Raw genomic sequence first — 18,606 nt, 5'->3', positions numbered from 1 at the left:
TAACTCAGCCTGCATTCTTCTTTCTCTCGCAGAGTCTCTTTTTTTATTTGGGGGAATTTATTATAGAAAAGTTCACCACAAAGTTAATTGACAGCTATTTTACAGTTGAAATATCAGTTATTTTAAACTATAAAGCCTGAAGATTGCTACCATGCAAGTTTTCTTCTCTCCTTCATAATTTGCATGCACCTGAGAACTATTCCCTCTTAACACAGGACAACCCACAACATTCAGACTGTAAATATGAAAATACATAACCTACTGTACTTGCAGGTCAGTATTGTCTCAGGGCAGTAGTCTTCCATCAAAACTAAAACTTACTGATAATGCAAGACAGATTTTTGAAGTCATTTATTCATCTGAATATAAAAAGACAGAAGTTGTCTACGATATAGGACAAAGCTCTTGCTCCATGAGGAAACAAAATTTTCTTTACAAAGTGAAAAAATAAATACCCTCTTAGAGTAAGGTTTATATGCTAATGTGTCATAAAAAAGTAGAGCTTTAATATTTTGACAAAATGTCTGTGCAAAGAAACAAATGCATAAACACACATTACTGCTACATTAAGGCAATATGAAAAGTATAGTCAGAAAATCTCAGTAAAGTGACAGTGTACTTTTCTAGCTTAGATTAAGCTAGTATTGCACCCAAACATGGTCCCCTAGTTCCCTCTGTATCCTGGAGAATGTACTAGGAAACCAGAATCCAAAATGCCCAAATATGGGGTGGAGAATAAAAAGATTTTAGTGGAAAGAACCTATCCAATAAAGAAGTTAACTCAAGAAAGCATTTAAAAGTATACACAAACCCTATTTTAGAAACCAATGTTTAGTAATTGAAAATCAGCCTCCAAAAATAGAGCCAGCTTAAAGGGCAGCTGACTGCAGCACCCTAGACCACCATTAGAGTTGGATGTGGGAAACCTGGGAAGAGCTTCCCCACTGCAAGCTGCAAATGAAGTCCCACAACGTCTCGTCTCCATGGGCTATCACTACCAGGGGACTTTCCTAACCTGCTTGCAACATTTAAGGAATCAACAAATTTGTTCTACACTTCCAAAGCTATACTATAATTTTCTATTTAATAGAATTCTGAATTAAATGCAGCTGCTTGATGAAAGCTTTTTTTAGTTTAAAAACTGATTTTTAGAAGTTCTCTCCTTTAAAACAGTTTATTAAAAGCAGAAACTATGAACCATACTAAACTGCTATTTGTAAAACCTAATTTTACTATTAAAATAATCAGAGTGACTGTAGTAAAAGGAATTTAAAGAGTGTAAAACTAAAGGCTGCATTGCTCTTGCTGGGTATATCAATATGCGTACACCATATTTCTCCAGGGTTACCTAGCTTTTTGGCAACACTGCCATGCTACAAACTTATGCATCATTCTCCTTTTAAGTAACATGAATTGTTTACAGTTTGCTCTCAAAAGATGTCCCAAACCATCTTCCTGGGCATGCTGAACAAAATAGTTATGCTCAGACATGTAGTATTTTTGCTTTTGATTGCAGATTGGTGCCAGAGTGATTGCCATCTTCACAATCAATGGTTGCAATTCATATTCGTGCAGTTTAGAAAGTACATGATGAGTTTAAAGTGTATACGTAGATCATATCACTGTCAGATTGAGAAGACTGGTATGGGTTGGCAAGTACACATGCTGGACATGCTCTACACGAGATCTGCAAACAGGACATGACTGGAAAGAAAAACACATTAGGAAATTAGTTTACTTCATATTTTGAGAATCTCTACCTTGATCATAAATTATTAGAGACTTCCTTACATTTACACTACAATTCTAATTCTTACTTTCACTGCAAGTTTATATTTATACGCATAGTTAAGGCTTGTCTTTCAAAGTCATCACCTAAACAGAATGTTCTTTGGAATTACAGCTTACTGCAAATCAATTTTACTAGAATATCAATGTAAATACAATTCCAGGTCTATTTTTGTAAAAAAAAAATCCTTCCACTAATTTGCTAACTCACATCTTAATGAATTGCAATTACCTGCAACTGGGCAGCACAGGTCTTGCAGCATACTGTGTGGCCACAGGGGCAAAAGGTTGAATTTATTTCTTCTTCACAACACACCATACAGAGCATAGACTCTTTAAGCTTTCGTAACTTCTCTTGCAGGGCTTTTGTTTGTTGGCAGCTGAGACCCTCACAATTGTCACAGTTCATGCTTTCTGAAGACTTAAGTGGGGAATTTGGTGGGGTTTGGTCACTTCTTGAAACAAGATCCACAATGCCAGCATTATAAAGAGCTCGCCTTGCATGATCATAAACTTCTTTTGATGTTCTTTTGATGTCAAAGACATACTTTTTTCCAAGATTAATGTTTTCATTCAGGAACAGAGATGCTAGGTGGCCCTTTAAGTCTCGACTATACTGCATCATGACAGCACTAGTGACAGTGTCACACCTATAAAACAAGACAAATGCAAACTTGGTTAGTTAATACTAAAGCTATCTCTACACTAATTTGTTCCCAAAGTTGATGTAATAGTACTGATATCAAGAAAGCAAAAAATAGCCATCTGAGATAATATTTAAGCTCTACAATGTTGTTTTTGTGACAGCCCTACTCTGAAAAGTATTTTAAAAATGCAAGAAAGTGACAGTTATTTTATGACATATATTGTGAAGTGTCTGGCAAAATGGAGGCACAATCCTATGGAAGGGACTTAAGGCATTCTGCTAACATAATCAGACAACACTTGCTTAGTCCACAGTCCAGCTTGACAACACTTCTTTTACATGGTAATCTCTGGGTGCTTCATTAATGGAATCCAGTTAGTAGACTTTAGTATAACACCTCTTTCTCTAGACAGGCTTTCAAAATGTTTTAGCTTAGTCTCAAGTAATGTCTTTAACCAAACTTCCACTAAGTACTAGTGCTGTATCATCCAAAGGGAACCAGTGTGAATGCAGTTTAGACCACTAAACAGTTCTGTTTGCCACCGAGTGCTTCAGGTAGCCTAGGCATGTTTATCACATATCTCTGATATTGCTAAACCTGCAGAAGCCTAAGGAAGGCATACCACTTCTCTAGACAATGTAGGAAAGACAGCATGAACAGAGAACACAAGAACTGTGGCCTAGCAAAGCAGATGGCCCAGTGCTATTGCTTAGCTAAAGTTCTGCTTAAACTAAAATCAGAAGATGTGAAGGACAGCAGAAATTACAAGCAGAGACAAAGATCAAGAAGTTAGAACTAGCTAGAAGTTATTTAATGCTTTGATTTGCCTGGAAAAAATGGGTGCAAAGTAAAACTATAAGAGCTTACAATTACAGAGCAAAACAAGTCATACTTAACATCAGCCTCACAGAATATAAGCAGAATATTCATGATTAGCTACAGTAGTTAGAAAGGTTACCTGATTGATATTAATTGCTGTAACTGTATTAAAATCTTCTAATTTTAAGAAACTGGGCAGGTCTTTGCTTAGTATATGTACTTCCCTATGCTGAAGCCCAATTCTTCTCTTACAAAGTATTAACTGAACTTGATTAATTAACTTGAGAAGTTAATTTCAGCAAGAAGATAAAGAAGATAAAACACCAATGTGTCAAAGACACTTAAGTGAGCTCTTCTGAATAGCGTTGGACCTCACAATGGGAGTGAGAAGGGGCTTAAAAAAAAAAATCAGTCATCAGGCAATAAGTATAGCACCTATGCCTTGAGTAACAACAAAATACAGATGAACACAATGATCAGTTCCTGCCATAAAAAATTCTGGGCAGGTGAGCAAGGATACAAGAGTTTTAGCGAGCTTCAAATAAACAGGATGGAAAGGTGGTATACAGAAAACTTTTGATAACAGGAGGAGCCAGGTAAAGGATAAACAAGGAGTACCTGCCCATGAGCTATGCCTACATATTTTACAAAGTTCATGAACTTTCTCCTACTTCTCTGCTCTCATCCTTACTTATGCACAGGGACAAAAAGTACATATGCATTGTTTATGAAGCGTCAAAGAAAGCAGTAAAGTTTATACTCTGAAATACTGTTACTTATAGTAGTATGCTGCAGAAAAAAAATCTTGCTTGCCTTGTACTCCCACCCTGCAGAACTGAAAGCAGCAAGAACTTGCTCAGCTGCTGGGCTTAAGAAAGTAAAAGCTGCAAAGGCACAATGATATTTTGCAGAGAATTTCTAGAGTGCAGTCAAAATGCTGACTGAGTACTTCAGTACTTAAAATACTGAAGAGGAGCAACAGTTTACTCTAGTGGCAATACTAACCTGTAAAATGCATGCGTCTCTGTAATTGCTCTGTAAAGTCCACTCGCTGCCCTTGTACTGATCATCTTAAACAAAAGAACTACACTATTACCAGACTCCTTGGTAACAGTCAGATACACATTCTTCCCAGACTGGGTTGCCATTTGAACAACAGGGTAAGCAATCCTAAAAAAGTAAAATAAAGCAAGGTTATTTTGCATTTAAAAATAAAGGCATTTTCCACAATCTACTACAGCGCAGGTTTATCAGAAGTTACAATGACCTCTGATTGTGGTCTGTAATGCTAGGTTGAAGATGTTACCTCAAAATACATATATAAAAACCACAAGTATTTAAACACCAGCTGTATTCTTGATTATAAGCAGGTAGTGTCCTTGGATCCTGCATTCTGATACCTCCTTTCAGTGATTCATAGAGCAGTTTTGTCTATGTAAAAGCTAGATGCATTCCCAATACTTCCAAAGAACAGAAGATAAAAGCTGTTCCAAAACACATACCTGTTGATAGGACTGAAGTCATCTTTACAGATGGAGATGCCTTCAGGTCCAACACCAATGAGGAGTTTTTGTCCTTCACTATCTCTTACTGAGTGCCACTCTACCCCATAGTTCTCCAGTGTTGACACAATCTGTAGAACCTGGTATTCAGCAGAAGCTTGACTTAGACCTTCTAGTTCCTTGTGCTTTGCAGTAATGCTGTTGATAAAAAGATTAAGGACAGGAGAAATAACTCAAGGAAGCACCATTATTGTCACCACCTTGTTATAACATGGGTTTCAGATGACCTAGTTAAACAGATTTTTTAAACCCTCCTGACCTATTTGGCTATATATTTCCAGTCATAGACTGGAAAGAAAACTACCAAAACATTCTAAGAATGTTCAAGTGATAATACTATGCATTTGCTTAGTAATTATAAAAGCTACATGGAATCAAGGGTTTCCAACTACTCCCTCCCCCCAAATATTTACCTGAACAGCCAAATTTATAACTACAGAAAGAATCCACCAGAAAGCATGACATACTGAAATCATCTTCTTGACATTCAGGAATTGAGCTATGAAGATGCTTAGGGAAACCTGTTTACTTCTCAGTACGAGGACACTAAGCCAAATAAATTCTTGTTATTTTATTTCACAAATGTAGGTCTAAGACATGCTTGCAATTTGATTACCTACTAATTGCCAACAATGCACATTACCCTACTCCAAAGATTTAGATACCTCTATTTTCCAAGTACTAGTTCACTAGCTTTTGCCTCAAAAAATACTCACATCTGAGCTTAAAACGAACTGAAATCAGAATGTTAATTAAAATATTTAGGTCACACAGCTTTGGAGATCAAAGTATAAAATTTTTACTTTTTCCCACAACGGTAAGCTATGCTATGGCATCAGCAATTTATACAGCAAAAGTTTAAACCTTTGGCCTCTACAAATGGTGTTCTATCATTGCACCCTTTTTACCTCTCCAAAATGGTAGTGGTCAGCTCTTTTGCACACAACTCTTCATAGCTGTACTTGGCAGTGTTTTGGTTATAATCTCCAAACTTCATCTGTGCCAACAATGCACTAAGTTCAATTGCATGCTCTGAAGAACACTGAAGATTACCAGCCAAAAGATCTTCTTTTATATGCAAGAAAAACATATGCCTGCAACAGAAGCAGATATGTTTGCTTACTCAAGATGTTAAAATGGTAGCCTTTAGTTTGGTAATCAAAAATTTGCAATGAATATTCCAAGCAGAGAAATAGTCTGGCATAAGAGGAAAAAAGGGCCTCCATCTTCTTATTCACTAAGTTAAAAATTAGGATACAACTGAAGATAGTGTCTAAAAAACACTAATATATAACAGTATATTCAATTCTAGCATTCAACATGAGAAACTACTTCTATAAAGAGTTGAAATAGCTGTGCTACCACAATCAAAGGGGAGATGGTGCATTGGCCAGCAACATGATCAACAGGAAAAACTTGAAACACCTGAAAAGGCACTGTGGAATAAAATACAAAAATAAAATGTCTATTTTGTAAGGATATTTATCAGACCATTTGCTATTTTAGGCTCAATGACTTTAACCTTTACACTTGGGATCATAGCAGATTTGCCAATTAGCTGAAAAATTCACAAAGCTACTCTTAATTATCTAACAGGTCCATTTGTTAATTAGACAAAACCAAGTTTTCCACCAACACTAACAGCAGCCTGTTAATTCCCCCATAGCCTACCTCAACTTCTATAAATTCATCCTTATGTTCCCTAAAGTGAATTATATAATATATCATATGATATAAATTATAGATAATATAATTTTCAGCATTTGTTCTTAAGATTCAACACATGTATGGAAACCAGACGCAGAGGCAGCGTGTATCATTGGGAAACAATCTTTCAATAAGTCAGGCCTAGTACAAGCAGAAATATTTCTTCACTTCCACAGTAATGAGACAGTTGCATTTTACTTACATTTGAAAAAACTATGCTGAATCACTCCTCACTAGAGGTTGAAGAGGCTGGCAAGTGATTAGTTTTCATTCCAACAGCAAATCTGGACAATATCTTATGCAACTCTTCTTTTATATTAATCTGCTACAGTTCCCTTGTACAAGCATATAGGCCTACTTTTTAAGAACTCCGAAATTCTATAACTTGCAGAATTGCTGGATTCATTCTTAGTTCTACTACAGCAAATGCTGCAGCTAAGAAAATATGAGCCCAAATAAAAGACAGCCTGATACCTAAACCTTCTGAAAGCAGAAAAGAGATTGAATAGCTATTAATAAACATCTGGAATACTATGTCCAATTCTGGGCTCCCCAGTACAAGAGAGACATGGAACTACCGGAGAGACTCCAGCATAGGGCTATAAAGATGATTAGGGGCCTGGAGCATCTCTCTTGAGGAAAGGCTGAGAGCTGGAACTCTTCAGCCTGGAGAAGAGAAGACTGAGAGGGGATCTTATCAATGTATACAAATATCTTAAGGGAAAGTGTCAAGAGGGTGGGGCCAGATTATTTTCAGTGGTGCCCAGTGACAGGATAAGAGGCAATAGGCACAAACAGGAAGTTCCAACTGATATGAGGAAAAACTTCTTTACTGTGAGGGTGACACAGCACTGCAACAGGTTGCCCAGAGAGGTTGGAGTCTCCTTCTCTGCAGATATTCAAAACCCATCTGAATGCGATCCTGTGCAACAGGCTCTAGGTGACCCTGCTTGAGGAAGGGGCATTGGACTAGATATTTTCCAGAGGTCCCTTCCAACCTTGACCATTCTGTGATTCTGTGAAATATCATCCCATAAACTGCCCTGCAATCCATTTCCTGCAACAATAGTCACAGCTCCACAGTCCAACACCTCCCTTCGCAACCAGTCTGAGGCACACAAGAGTGTCTGAAGTTGCCACAAGTGTTCTAATTCCACCACTCACACCTACCCAGACATGGATCTACACTTCTGCAGTGCTAATAGGGCAACTGGGAGAAGCTAACTTCCCCACTCTGTCTAGGACACAGATTTAGGTGGTGCAAGGAAAAACACTTCAAACAGCACAGGTATCTCCACTGTTAGCACATTATTCCTTGTTTAGGCTCCTTTTAGAGCAGATTCCAAACCTCTCCTCCAATCCCTCTCTCCTACCCTGCAAATTCACAGTTTATGTAGCTTGGGCCACAGAAGGGCATAGGTGGGGTCTCTTGAAGTGGATAGGTAGTATACATCCCTTATGGGGCCCCAAAAGTCTCCCTAAATTTATAAACAAGTCATCATATAATTGGACCGAGAACAATATTTAATGGCCTTGCAATTTCAAATAGTCTAGAGAAAGAATATTAAACATGATATGGGTCCTGGACAAGATCCAGCCCATAGAATGATTTCAGTTCATCTCTACTTCTCATAGGAAGTTTTTGAGCATTTTTTTGTTCCTTACTGTGAAGTACAGACTTCCTTGAACTAATGATAACATAAGAATTTTCACAGTGCAGAACCATACAAATTTACCAGACAGGATGGATCGAGAAATAATACATCCATGGTGCTCCAATGGGACAAATAAAACCCCTATTTGGACACAGTGTTACAACTGTGTTGTCCACAGACCACATCCAGCTTCTGTATGCTTATTAACCAACACAGTTTTGAGATCAATGAAGTATTTAACTACTAAAAACCTATGGCCAAAATAAAAGTAGTAGCCATTTCCTTAATTCTGATCAATATTTCACAAAATAAAGCTATTCATACACTTCTGATCCTCTTAATATCAGAACAAGTTTAAGTAATTGGAAGTATGTACTAATTACACTTACAGTATTTCAAAGAAACATTTGACAACTTTGTTCTTATCAGCTGACACCTATGTTACATTTGCAACTACAACACCAGAATGGTTGCATCTTCAGTTTGCTTACTTTGTGCATATGACAGCACTGACTACACAGGAAAAAGTCAGTCTTCTCCCTTTGCTGGGAGGACCTTATTGACATCAGCAGGGGAGCAGAAAAACAAAAGAGATTGCTCCTGCAAATATAGATGCACTACAGAAGCAACTAAAGTAGAAGTAACATGCCAGTAACAGCATAGGGAAAGAAGTTTAAGTATAATGTGAAATAGCATCACATAAGCTAATCTGCAGTAGCACCCCATAACAGGCTCATACCTATATATGGAAGCCTCTCTGCGAGATGCTAAGTTACTTTACATTTTTCTGACAGAGAGGAGAAAAGCATGCCAGGTATAAGGGGCAGTTACTGTAAAGTAACTAAAGCTATACAAGTTCATATCCTGGCTTACCCCATGGCAAACTGTCTGACCATTCCTTAAGTCAGAGAAGATACAAGACAAAAAATATGGATATGCAAAAACCTATCTCCCAAGTCATTAGTTTGCAGCTAAAAAAATACATTGCTGGACCTAGCCTGTCATCTAAACTGCATTCATAACAGGACAGAAACTAGTTAATGTAGGGAATGCCAGTGAAATTAGTTTTGAATGAAAGCAGTTTCTTCCTCCATACTGCTACAGCAGGTGCCCTGAGCCAAAGTTCAGGTAGCAAATTCACTGCCGATTTTCATTTTTAGCCCTGAAATGCCTTAGAGGAAAGAACCCCAAAACTGAAGGATAACTAATGGATTCAAAGATTTCATACAATTGAAAAACTGATTTGGTTGGTGCTGCCTGTCCATCCAGCCTTTAAGATCACATTTCTCCAAAAAAAACACTTTACTGCATGTTGTAAAATCATTACTTCAAGGTTCAAAAGCATGACACCAGCCAGACTGTGTTTATAAAAACAGCAAACATTTACAAAAGCAAAAAGCTCTTTTGATCCTTAAAGACAAGAATGTGCTTTTATTGCTGAACACCGTCAAGCAAAACAAAAGCATTAGAAGGATAACTGCCTCCAAACTCTTAATTTTACACAGTCTAAAGGGCCCAAGAGAACTGTGGAAAACTTGCTCGTATTACAGATATTAACTACCAGAAAGAATTTATGCAAGCTTTTGTAAATTAAATTGTGACTTAAGCACAGATTTTACTGAAATTAGTAGCACTTAATGCAGCATCCCTTCTCTCTGTCGAGGAATTGTTAGATAAGATGAAAAGAATTGTTAAAGCTTCTCCCTTTTAGAGTGATACTCAGGTTCTACAGTAAAAGATTACTCAATTTTTCTGGAAATTATTTTAGTATCAGTATTTTATGTTTAATGTTTTATCTGGTGACTTTTAAAACAGTGAACTCAAAACCACAATTAAAAGTACCACCAACTCAAGAAATAATTTCACAGCAGTTCATCAAAACCTGAAGTCCTCTAAAGGTTAAATTTCCAACACTGCTGGTAAAATACCTTAGGCTCAGAAACTGTATAAGAAATTAATCAAATCATACCTTTTTGCATCTGCAGCATATTCATTGCTTCAGTTATATAAGAAACATTAATATTTATAACAGGCTAGAAATTTGAGAAATAAGTCAGATAAAGAATGTTTCTAAACCACCCCAATATTCTATTCACACATTGTGCAGCTTTATTACTACTTTTGTCAAAGTTCTGCTTCAGTTTTAAATCTCCATAAAACAAGTCTTCACAACCCAGAACATTACTGATAGCAGACTGCTGTGGCTCACAGCCATCTGAACATCTGCTAGACATCAAACAATTAGTGGCAGCTCTAAGAATGAGCAGAACTTTCCAAGGTGATGATGAACAGTCACTTATGCCTTCCCAAGGGCTGGTATCTTGAGATCTATACATGACAGCATTAATACAAAAGAAAGCCTATACTAACCTAAAATAGCATTAGTTCCTCCCCCGATCCTCATGCTAGCAAAATATTCCTGTATGTTCAAGGATCCAACATTTCCTTTGAGTTCCATATATGCATCCCATCTTATACTGTACTAGAATACTCAAAATAGCCTTTGTTTACTAGGAGTATCTGACAGGGAAAGCCATTGATATATGACAGTATCTCAAAACAGTGCATAGAAAAACTGATTAGAAGCCAAAGTATCAAGTTTCCCACTCTTACTTCTAGTTAGCCACTGCCCAGATAGATATTTTTCCTTTTCAAAGGAAGAAAACACATTTTAGAATTCTAACAGGCTCACATGTTTTTAATCAAACACTAGTTAAACTAGTAACTTTATATCTATTTTGTCTCCTTAATATTGTCCTAGTACTTTCCATACAATTCAAGTTCTATTTGCACATTAAATCACCCATTAAAAGCAAGTGTACACTGATGCTTAATGTATTTTAGTTACACAGACACACAAATGATTTAAACACAAATGCTGTAGGGGAAGCTGCAAGGAGCCATTTCTGCAGATGATCCATCTTACAAAAACTACACCTACAAAACCAAAGCTAGTCAAACCTACGTATCACATCATTCCTTCCCTTCCTCAGAGGTGATTTATGCAGGCTTTGAATACTGATTGCTATTTCTACCAAGAACACTATCACTATTGCAGTAGCTGCAATGAAATTTCTTGTATGAGGCAACTACATTAAAACAATCTATTGCCAATTCAGTTGGGTGAAAGCACTTCCTTTCTAGATTTAGTTATGTAATATGTACAGGATACAAAATACATCTCTTTCATAAAAATTAAGACAATTATCTTAGGATAATTAGGATTAGGATGCAAAGTTCTGCACTGAAAACTTTGTTCCTCACACAGCATTTTATAATCAAGTAATGGAAAACTCGGAAAATAGGGATAAGACTACATTCAAACCTTTAAGTTCTAAACTTAGCTGCCTGTTGACAATATGGCAAAACCCAAGAAACATAGCCAAGAGCACACATCCTCTCACCAGACTACTGGCAGGGGTCTTAGTATACATCCCAAGGAACTGCCTGTTCTTTGCTGTATGACATTCTTCACCACAAGCTAAAGTTGTTTTTCAAAGTAACATACAACTCCCTATATTCTCAAGGGATCAAGAGGCATAATTGTAAAATACACTGATGATCAAGATCTCATAGCAATAGAATATGCTTCCATTTTTTAAAAGCTCAATATGAAAAAGCAAAACCATAGACATGCACAGTTACTATTATGTGTCTCAGCACCTTCACCCCTTTTTGCTCTCAGAGTAGGTGAAAGGATATCAACTGCAGTTCAACTCTTATTTAGACAAACAGATCCATAAACCTAACACTGGTGTCTACTACAGCAGTTTTCTTGCACTGTAAAGAATACTATGACATTGCTGCACTGGAAGCCAAGGCTATAAGACATGGGGTGCTCTTCTTGTTCTCTACTACTATATGTATCTAACTGCTCAAAACAGTTTTCCTAGACAATTCTTAACATTAAGTAGTTAATCACTGCAAGTAGTAGTTAATCACTACAACTGGATAACACTGCAAAACCAATGTACTTTGTAGTTAAAATACCTGCGAGTAGCACACAGCTTTTAACAGCTTCCAAAAAAACATTATCAAAACAACATTATCTCAAGCTTGGCAAAATAAAGCTATTTTAAACAATGTCTCACAAGATTATGTGACATGTTAGAATCTGGCAGCTTATATTGAGTCATCACAGCTTACATATGAGTATTTGATTTTCAGTCATGCTATGCCAGACAACTTTGCCCCTTTTAAAGTTTGTGAATAAGTCAGAGCAAATCTTGATGCTGCTCAAAAAATTATCCACTTTGTGATCTCTAAAATGTTGACTTTATTATGCAAGGCTTAAGTAAAGCATTGTTCTTCTAGAAGATCTTTTAGTGCAATTTGCCCTTTGTACAGCTCCGCAAACACTTTCATTGTTGAGGTGGATGCAAGTTTCAAGACTTCTGTGCTTCAAGTTTCACAAAGAAACCTTTTAACCATAAAAGAAGAACTTTCTGCCTCGAGACAGAGTTGCAGACCAATCAGGAGTTGAATTTCTTCAGCTCCTGGGCCATGTTCCAGTGCAGCAGTCGCTGATTCGTCAGACATACCTAGTAGCTATTAGTCAGAGGTTACTCTCAGTCAATGACCTAAAGTTACATTGTTATCACTTAACCAGTAGGGAGCCGCATAGCCTCGGCTAAAGCGAACTAAACAAGCACAAAGAGCCACACCCCGCTTTAATTAAAACAGTGTTTAACAAGTTGAGTATAAGCAAAATGATTTCTCAAGTCTTCCACAGCCTTTCTGGACCACAGTTTAAAGCAAGTTTTCTTCCTCCAAACGCCTTCTAACAAATTCTTATAAATCACAGAATCATTACCAACTCCTCACTAATTCAATGGTTCATGAAGTTTGGCACAACCACCATCTGGCAACTTTGAATCAGTCTGATGAATAAACTGCTTGTTACCGTTTAAACATCTGTTACATTACCTATCAAGAAATACAGGTAACACTGAAAACAGTGAAAGTGATCATGCCATAAGCTAGAGCTTACGATTTAGGTCTAGGAACATCACCTGTATTTTAGGCAAAAACAAGCTGTCAGTCTTTTCCAAACCAATGCAGTTTACCATTCAAAAAACATATAATAAAGTTATTCAAACTCTTCTAAGCAAGCACACTTCACCTTTCAGATTTACTGCTGAAACTTGAGGTGACAGCAGCATATTAAATGTGAGTACCTATTCTTGCACTAAAGCATTTTCATTCCATTGAAAACAATTCTAAACTACAAAATCTGGCCAAATTTAGCAACAGAGATTTAGATAGAAAATAAACATTGGGTTCCAAATAACACTGGAAATAAAAACAATTTTAACTCTAAAAGAAAGTCTAGTAAGCACAGGACTTTCATACAGTTTTTCCACTCACAAAGCATCCAGTGAAGGTGGTTTGTTACCATGGTGGTCAAAGATATAGTTAGACTCTGCTCTGCATCAGCATTCACTAGTGAGAAGGCTCTCTTGCATAAAAAGGATTAAAAATGAATGAGGTTGCTATCTTCCACTGGAATGCACACTGATTACAGCTAATAGGAGTGGAGTTTGGTGTTTAATAGCCAGATCAGCTTTTTACACAATATGTAGAAACCTAAACATTAAAATGCTACAAACAAATTTAAGACTCAGGCTTAAGCTGAAGAGTAAGACAAAGATCTCTTCAATGAAGTAGTAGAGAACTGTGGCTGCCAATGCTTTCAAAGTATATATAAAGCACCTGAGAAAATCTCAGTCACAACACACACTAATCATGGTAAACTATATCAAGATAATGATTTACAATTACTTGCAACTTTCTAGGTTCACAAACCACTTACCATGTACCTAATTTACAAAGAAAAGTGCAGTGCTGTGACTGGTACACACACTTGCATCAAGATGAGATTAGTTACCAGCCTCAGAGACAGTATGTAAAGACCTGGGAGACTTCCTCAGCCTTCTTCACACACATGAAATTAGAACTCAACCACTTAATACCAGTAGCACTACAGAAAAAACATCAGTTGTCAACCTAGGGGCTAAAAAGAAAGCAAGGATACTATACTATCACTGTCTTTCTCATCCAGTACACTGACTTTGTCAGTAAAGATAAGAAAAAAGGTGTTAGCCATAACCATATAGCTAATCCTTGCAGGATACAGCTGTTGACTTAATGACAGGTTTGACAAGCTTTTGTCTTCCCCTCAATCTCACACAAGCTTACATGCAAACTAAGCATTAAAGCACAATAAAGTATGTATTTATGCCCTCATGCAAATCTGAGTGGGATAAAAATGGCAAGCTTACTGAATTAAACTGTGTCAACACTCCAGAAGTACACATTAACCACACGCACTATGGAATTCCAGGTCCTTACATGTGGACCACTAAAACATGTACAACTAAAAGATGGCAGCTAATGCAAGCTATTTTACAACTTGAACTCTTTTACCGAGAATACTCAGGATGTAGACTTAAGTATGATACAGCTTAGCTGAAGCCTCAGGAACATTCCTCTAAGACACAGTGTGGCATTAAAATTAATATTTAACACATGTTGACCTCCAAAATTTTATGTAATTATTTCCAAAACAGAACTTTAATAGATCTCTTCTGATGACCATGGCTCAGTCACTTTAAAAAATGTTAAAAATTAATTCTGGAAAATCCTTACATAATTCTTGAGGAAAATTCACCCCACCCACAACCTCTTAAAGTCATCTTTAGAGTTGAGAAGTACTTGCTATTTTTGTGCATATGCAACCTCTGTTCCAGCTTCTGAACCTGTCTTATAGGCCCTTACAGTATGTTTCAGCAGTTCAAGCTCTCTATTAACCTCCTGAACATGCCAATTTTTGCATTGACTATGTTGAAGGTAGGAACATAGGTGTCTGCAAAATCTAGTAAAGTCTAGAAAACATTTGGCAAAGATAACAGGATGCCAATCATATCAGCTTTAGGCTTTCTCAGATTCACCCTGATTTGGTCTGTGTGTGTCGAGACATGTCCAAGATGCTCGAGGTAATCTCTTCTGCCTCACTGAGCATGAGATCGCTCCTTTTGTTGTACATAAAATCCCTCTGGTATTTGTTTTTACACTTTTTCTCAGTGAGAGTATTTAAATAAGGCAGCAACAAATTTCTTTAAAGAAAACACTCAGAAAGAGCCCATAAAGACAAGACATGGATGTTAAAATATATTTTTCCTGAAGTAAGGTATATCAAAACGGACATTTGTTAAAATGTATTTGCACAACTAAAGCTATTATGTGGGACGAGGGACAACTACAGTATATTCCATAGCATTCTGAAAACTTCAGTCTTCAAAACTGAAATCACTGTTCCCCAAACCCCTTCCCCTGCACATAAGACTTCAAAAAAATAGAAAACAAGATATATGCATGCTCCTAACTCAAAACCTAATTTCTATGAAATATGCATCAAATCAAGCTGTCAGCCTCTGGACAAATTCATTAGCCAAATATTATGTACAGAACCACCTTGTCATATCAATTATCTTAATTCTGAAAGTACCAAATATAAGTAAATAGTGGAAATGCGATGTGGTGATACCCTCTATACACAGTTTGCCCCATTTATATTTATTGCATTATCTAAAACTGGTGAAAAATAAGTTGAAAGGTCAGTATTAAAAATAAAAGCATTCAGCATTCTTTAAAGAGAATCCAGTTGTGATCCATGTAGTAATCAGACCCATGCAGTAAAAGCAAATGCTTCCTACTAATCTTAGAAAGCTAATTGTTAAGACTGGATAACAGTATAACAATTTAGGTAGGATGACTGGCCACAGAAGAAGCAAAACAGCTGTTTCTTTTGTAGCCTCAAAAGGCCTGTAGCTGTTTGAAAGTTACTGTAATATGATACTAGACAAAAAGGAATTCAGCAAGTTTATGCAGTGTGGGAGGAATTGTTTCCTGCCTTTTTGTACCAATGGTTTAGAACGACCCACAGTAACACCACTGAACAGGGGTTACTATCGGACATGCAAATACCATGAGTAACTTGTTACCAATAGCTTGATAGCTTTGTTTCCCCCACTTGCAGCACTAAGTTTTCATGGAATTAACTACATTCTTATTGCTTGCCGTTAGCGACGCTATACTTGTAATATTACAAGTTTTATCCATTTTTTTTAAAAAATGAGTAATACTCCTCTTAAACACCACTGGGATCTTGAAACAACTACCCAGAAAAGTCAACCTAAGATTACCAGAAGATGCAAGAAATATAGCTTTACTTACAATCACCTTTAGCTCACCTTGTCTGTTCTTGTAAGATAAGATGTGGCTCTACAAAGAACTTGACCCGTAATTTCAATCGATAAGGGGCTAAACCATCCATCTGCTGGGAGATCCTGTTTCTCAAATTGAGCCACAGATTTTCCCCTTTGCTACCAGTGAACTGCAGTCCAAAATAATCAACTTCTATAATTCCCAGTCTTCTGCAAACCTGAAAAAAGAGGTCCTGTATAATGAATCTGCAATATGACTAGACCAAAAATATCTGAATCAAATACTGTTTCAGACTGCACACGCACTTAAAACACAAATAACTCCTGCTGTAAGCACATTCATACAAAAGATTATTTAAGGATTCAGATTTAAAATAAGCTGTGCTCAAAATGGCATATAAACATACTAAAAATAAACTGCGCATTTCTCTACTGGCTGAAAACCACATGAATTTCTAGGTATGTTCAGTTACCCCTGCCTCACCCAGACAAGCACTTAAGAGGATCATTTGATTTCCAAAAGAGAAGAATATCTGTAATTTAACAGCACGGCCAACAGCACTTTCTAGGGAAGAAGGGGAAACAAGGTACAGCCCACAAGTTTTATTCAGATGCCACCAACAGACTGGGCAGCTATGTTTGGCTGTCTCATGCATCCTACAGCAGCAGCCGCCGTCACGTCAGAAAGGAGGCGACCGAGGAGCGAAGACACCTGGGCAACAGCCTCAGCTACTAGGGCCCCAAGGAGGCTATACGGCCGATATCTAGCGGGGGGTCGGCACCGCCCTGGAGCTGTCACCCCGGCCAGGTGGGTCCCACTCGTGCTCCTTCCCCGCCCCAGAACAGGGAAAACAGGCACCCAGGCTGCAGCAATAAGGCCGAGGCCTTCCCTCCTCCACCTTTTCCACACGCGCCGTCAAGGTGGAGGCAGAAGGGCAATCGCCGGGCCGGGGAGCCCCGAGGCGGGGGATGCAGCAACCTCTGCATCCAACATGGAGAGAGGAAAAAAACCCACAAAACGGAGAGGCTGCAGCTGCAGCTCCCGCTGCCTCCCCGCCCCCATCCCTGCGGACGCCCCTGCGCAGGGTTACACTCCCTCCCTCACGCCATCACCGCCCTCAACGGCTACGAGCAGACGAGCTCGTGTCCCCCCTCCCCCGACTCGCGAGGGGCCGTGCGCCCCCCCTCCCCCCCACGGCCTCGTGCGCTTCTGTCAGGCACCAACCGTCTGCGGCGCCCAACGGTCTGCTCGCCCTCCCCCCCTCCCTCCGCAACCATCCCCCCCTCTGGTGGGCTCGCGCCCCTGGCAGGCACCGAGGGAGAAAGGCGGCGGCAACGGCGGGGGGAGGACAGCGCAGGGCAGCGCGGCCCCTCACCTGGTTGAGGCAGTCTTCGCCGTTGGCTTTCGCCTCTACCTCCACCTCCATCACCACCGCGTCCGGCCTGGTCACATAGCACAGCATGGCTGGGGCCGGCCAGCGCCGCCGCTCCCACGGACACCCGGGGCGGCTTCTGCCGCTGCCGCCGGCTGGGAAGCGCAGCTGCCGCTACAGGCTGAGGTACGCACGCGTCCCTGGCCGCCGCCGCTGCCTCGCCCGCCTACGCCGCCCGCCCACGCCTGGACAGCGCCCCACAACACCCCGCTGGTCCCGCTCGCCTAGTGCTCCACCGGGCACGCTCCCGTCTTATATAGTCTCCCCCCCCCCCCCACCGCCGACCGGCACCTGCGGGCCAATCAGAAGGCGTCGCTCATCTCTGCGGGCCGCAGCCCCCACCAATCAGAGCCGCGGTCACTTGAAACCGTCCGCAGCCGAGGAGGGGTGGGGGTGCTGACGTTGCTCCGTGGCGTTCCCTGCCGGCAAGGCGGGCTGCTCCGGGCTGCGCGCTCCGGGCTCCGCGCTGCGCTGCGCTCCGACCGCCCGGGGCCGCGCTCCGCGCTCCGCTCCGCGCTCAACGGCATTTCTCGCGCTCAACGGCATTTCTCGCGCTGCGCGACCGCCCTGCTGTGTGCGGTTACCTTCGCCGCCCGTGGCCCGCGCAGGCGGGAGCTTTTCCCCCGCGCGTTGCGCCGTGGTAAATCGCTGCGAGCCCCCTTCTCCCAGGGGAAGGTGGGGACCGAACCCCCGGGCTCGCTGCTGCGGAGTTAAGTTTCAGGGTGGTGACCGTGAGCTATGAGAAAACCAAATGTTTTAACGCCTCATTT

General features: G+C 39.7%; 1 protein-coding gene across 1 annotated transcript; it reads right to left on the bottom strand.

Annotated features, from left to right (window-relative positions):
- Window positions 1–336: 336 nt before the first annotated feature.
- MYLIP (myosin regulatory light chain interacting protein) lies at window positions 337–18,084 on the bottom strand. Its single transcript, XM_026113390.2, has 7 exons — window positions 17,780–18,084; window positions 16,431–16,621; window positions 5,725–5,910; window positions 4,757–4,954; window positions 4,260–4,424; window positions 2,021–2,438; window positions 337–1,704 (listed from the first exon to the last, which is right to left on the bottom strand). The coding sequence occupies exons 1-7, from the start codon at window positions 17,864–17,866 to the stop codon at window positions 1,615–1,617; spliced, it is 1,335 nt and encodes a 444-aa protein (XP_025969175.1). The 5' UTR covers window positions 17,867–18,084; the 3' UTR covers window positions 337–1,614.
- Between the last annotated feature and the right edge of the window lie 522 nt (window positions 18,085–18,606).

Source organism: Dromaius novaehollandiae, chromosome 2 (assembly GCF_036370855.1).
Source record: "Dromaius novaehollandiae isolate bDroNov1 chromosome 2, bDroNov1.hap1, whole genome shotgun sequence".
NCBI classification, from domain to species: Eukaryota; Metazoa; Chordata; class Aves; order Casuariiformes; family Dromaiidae; genus Dromaius; species Dromaius novaehollandiae.
This window is presented reverse-complemented; position numbering and strand designations above follow the sequence as displayed.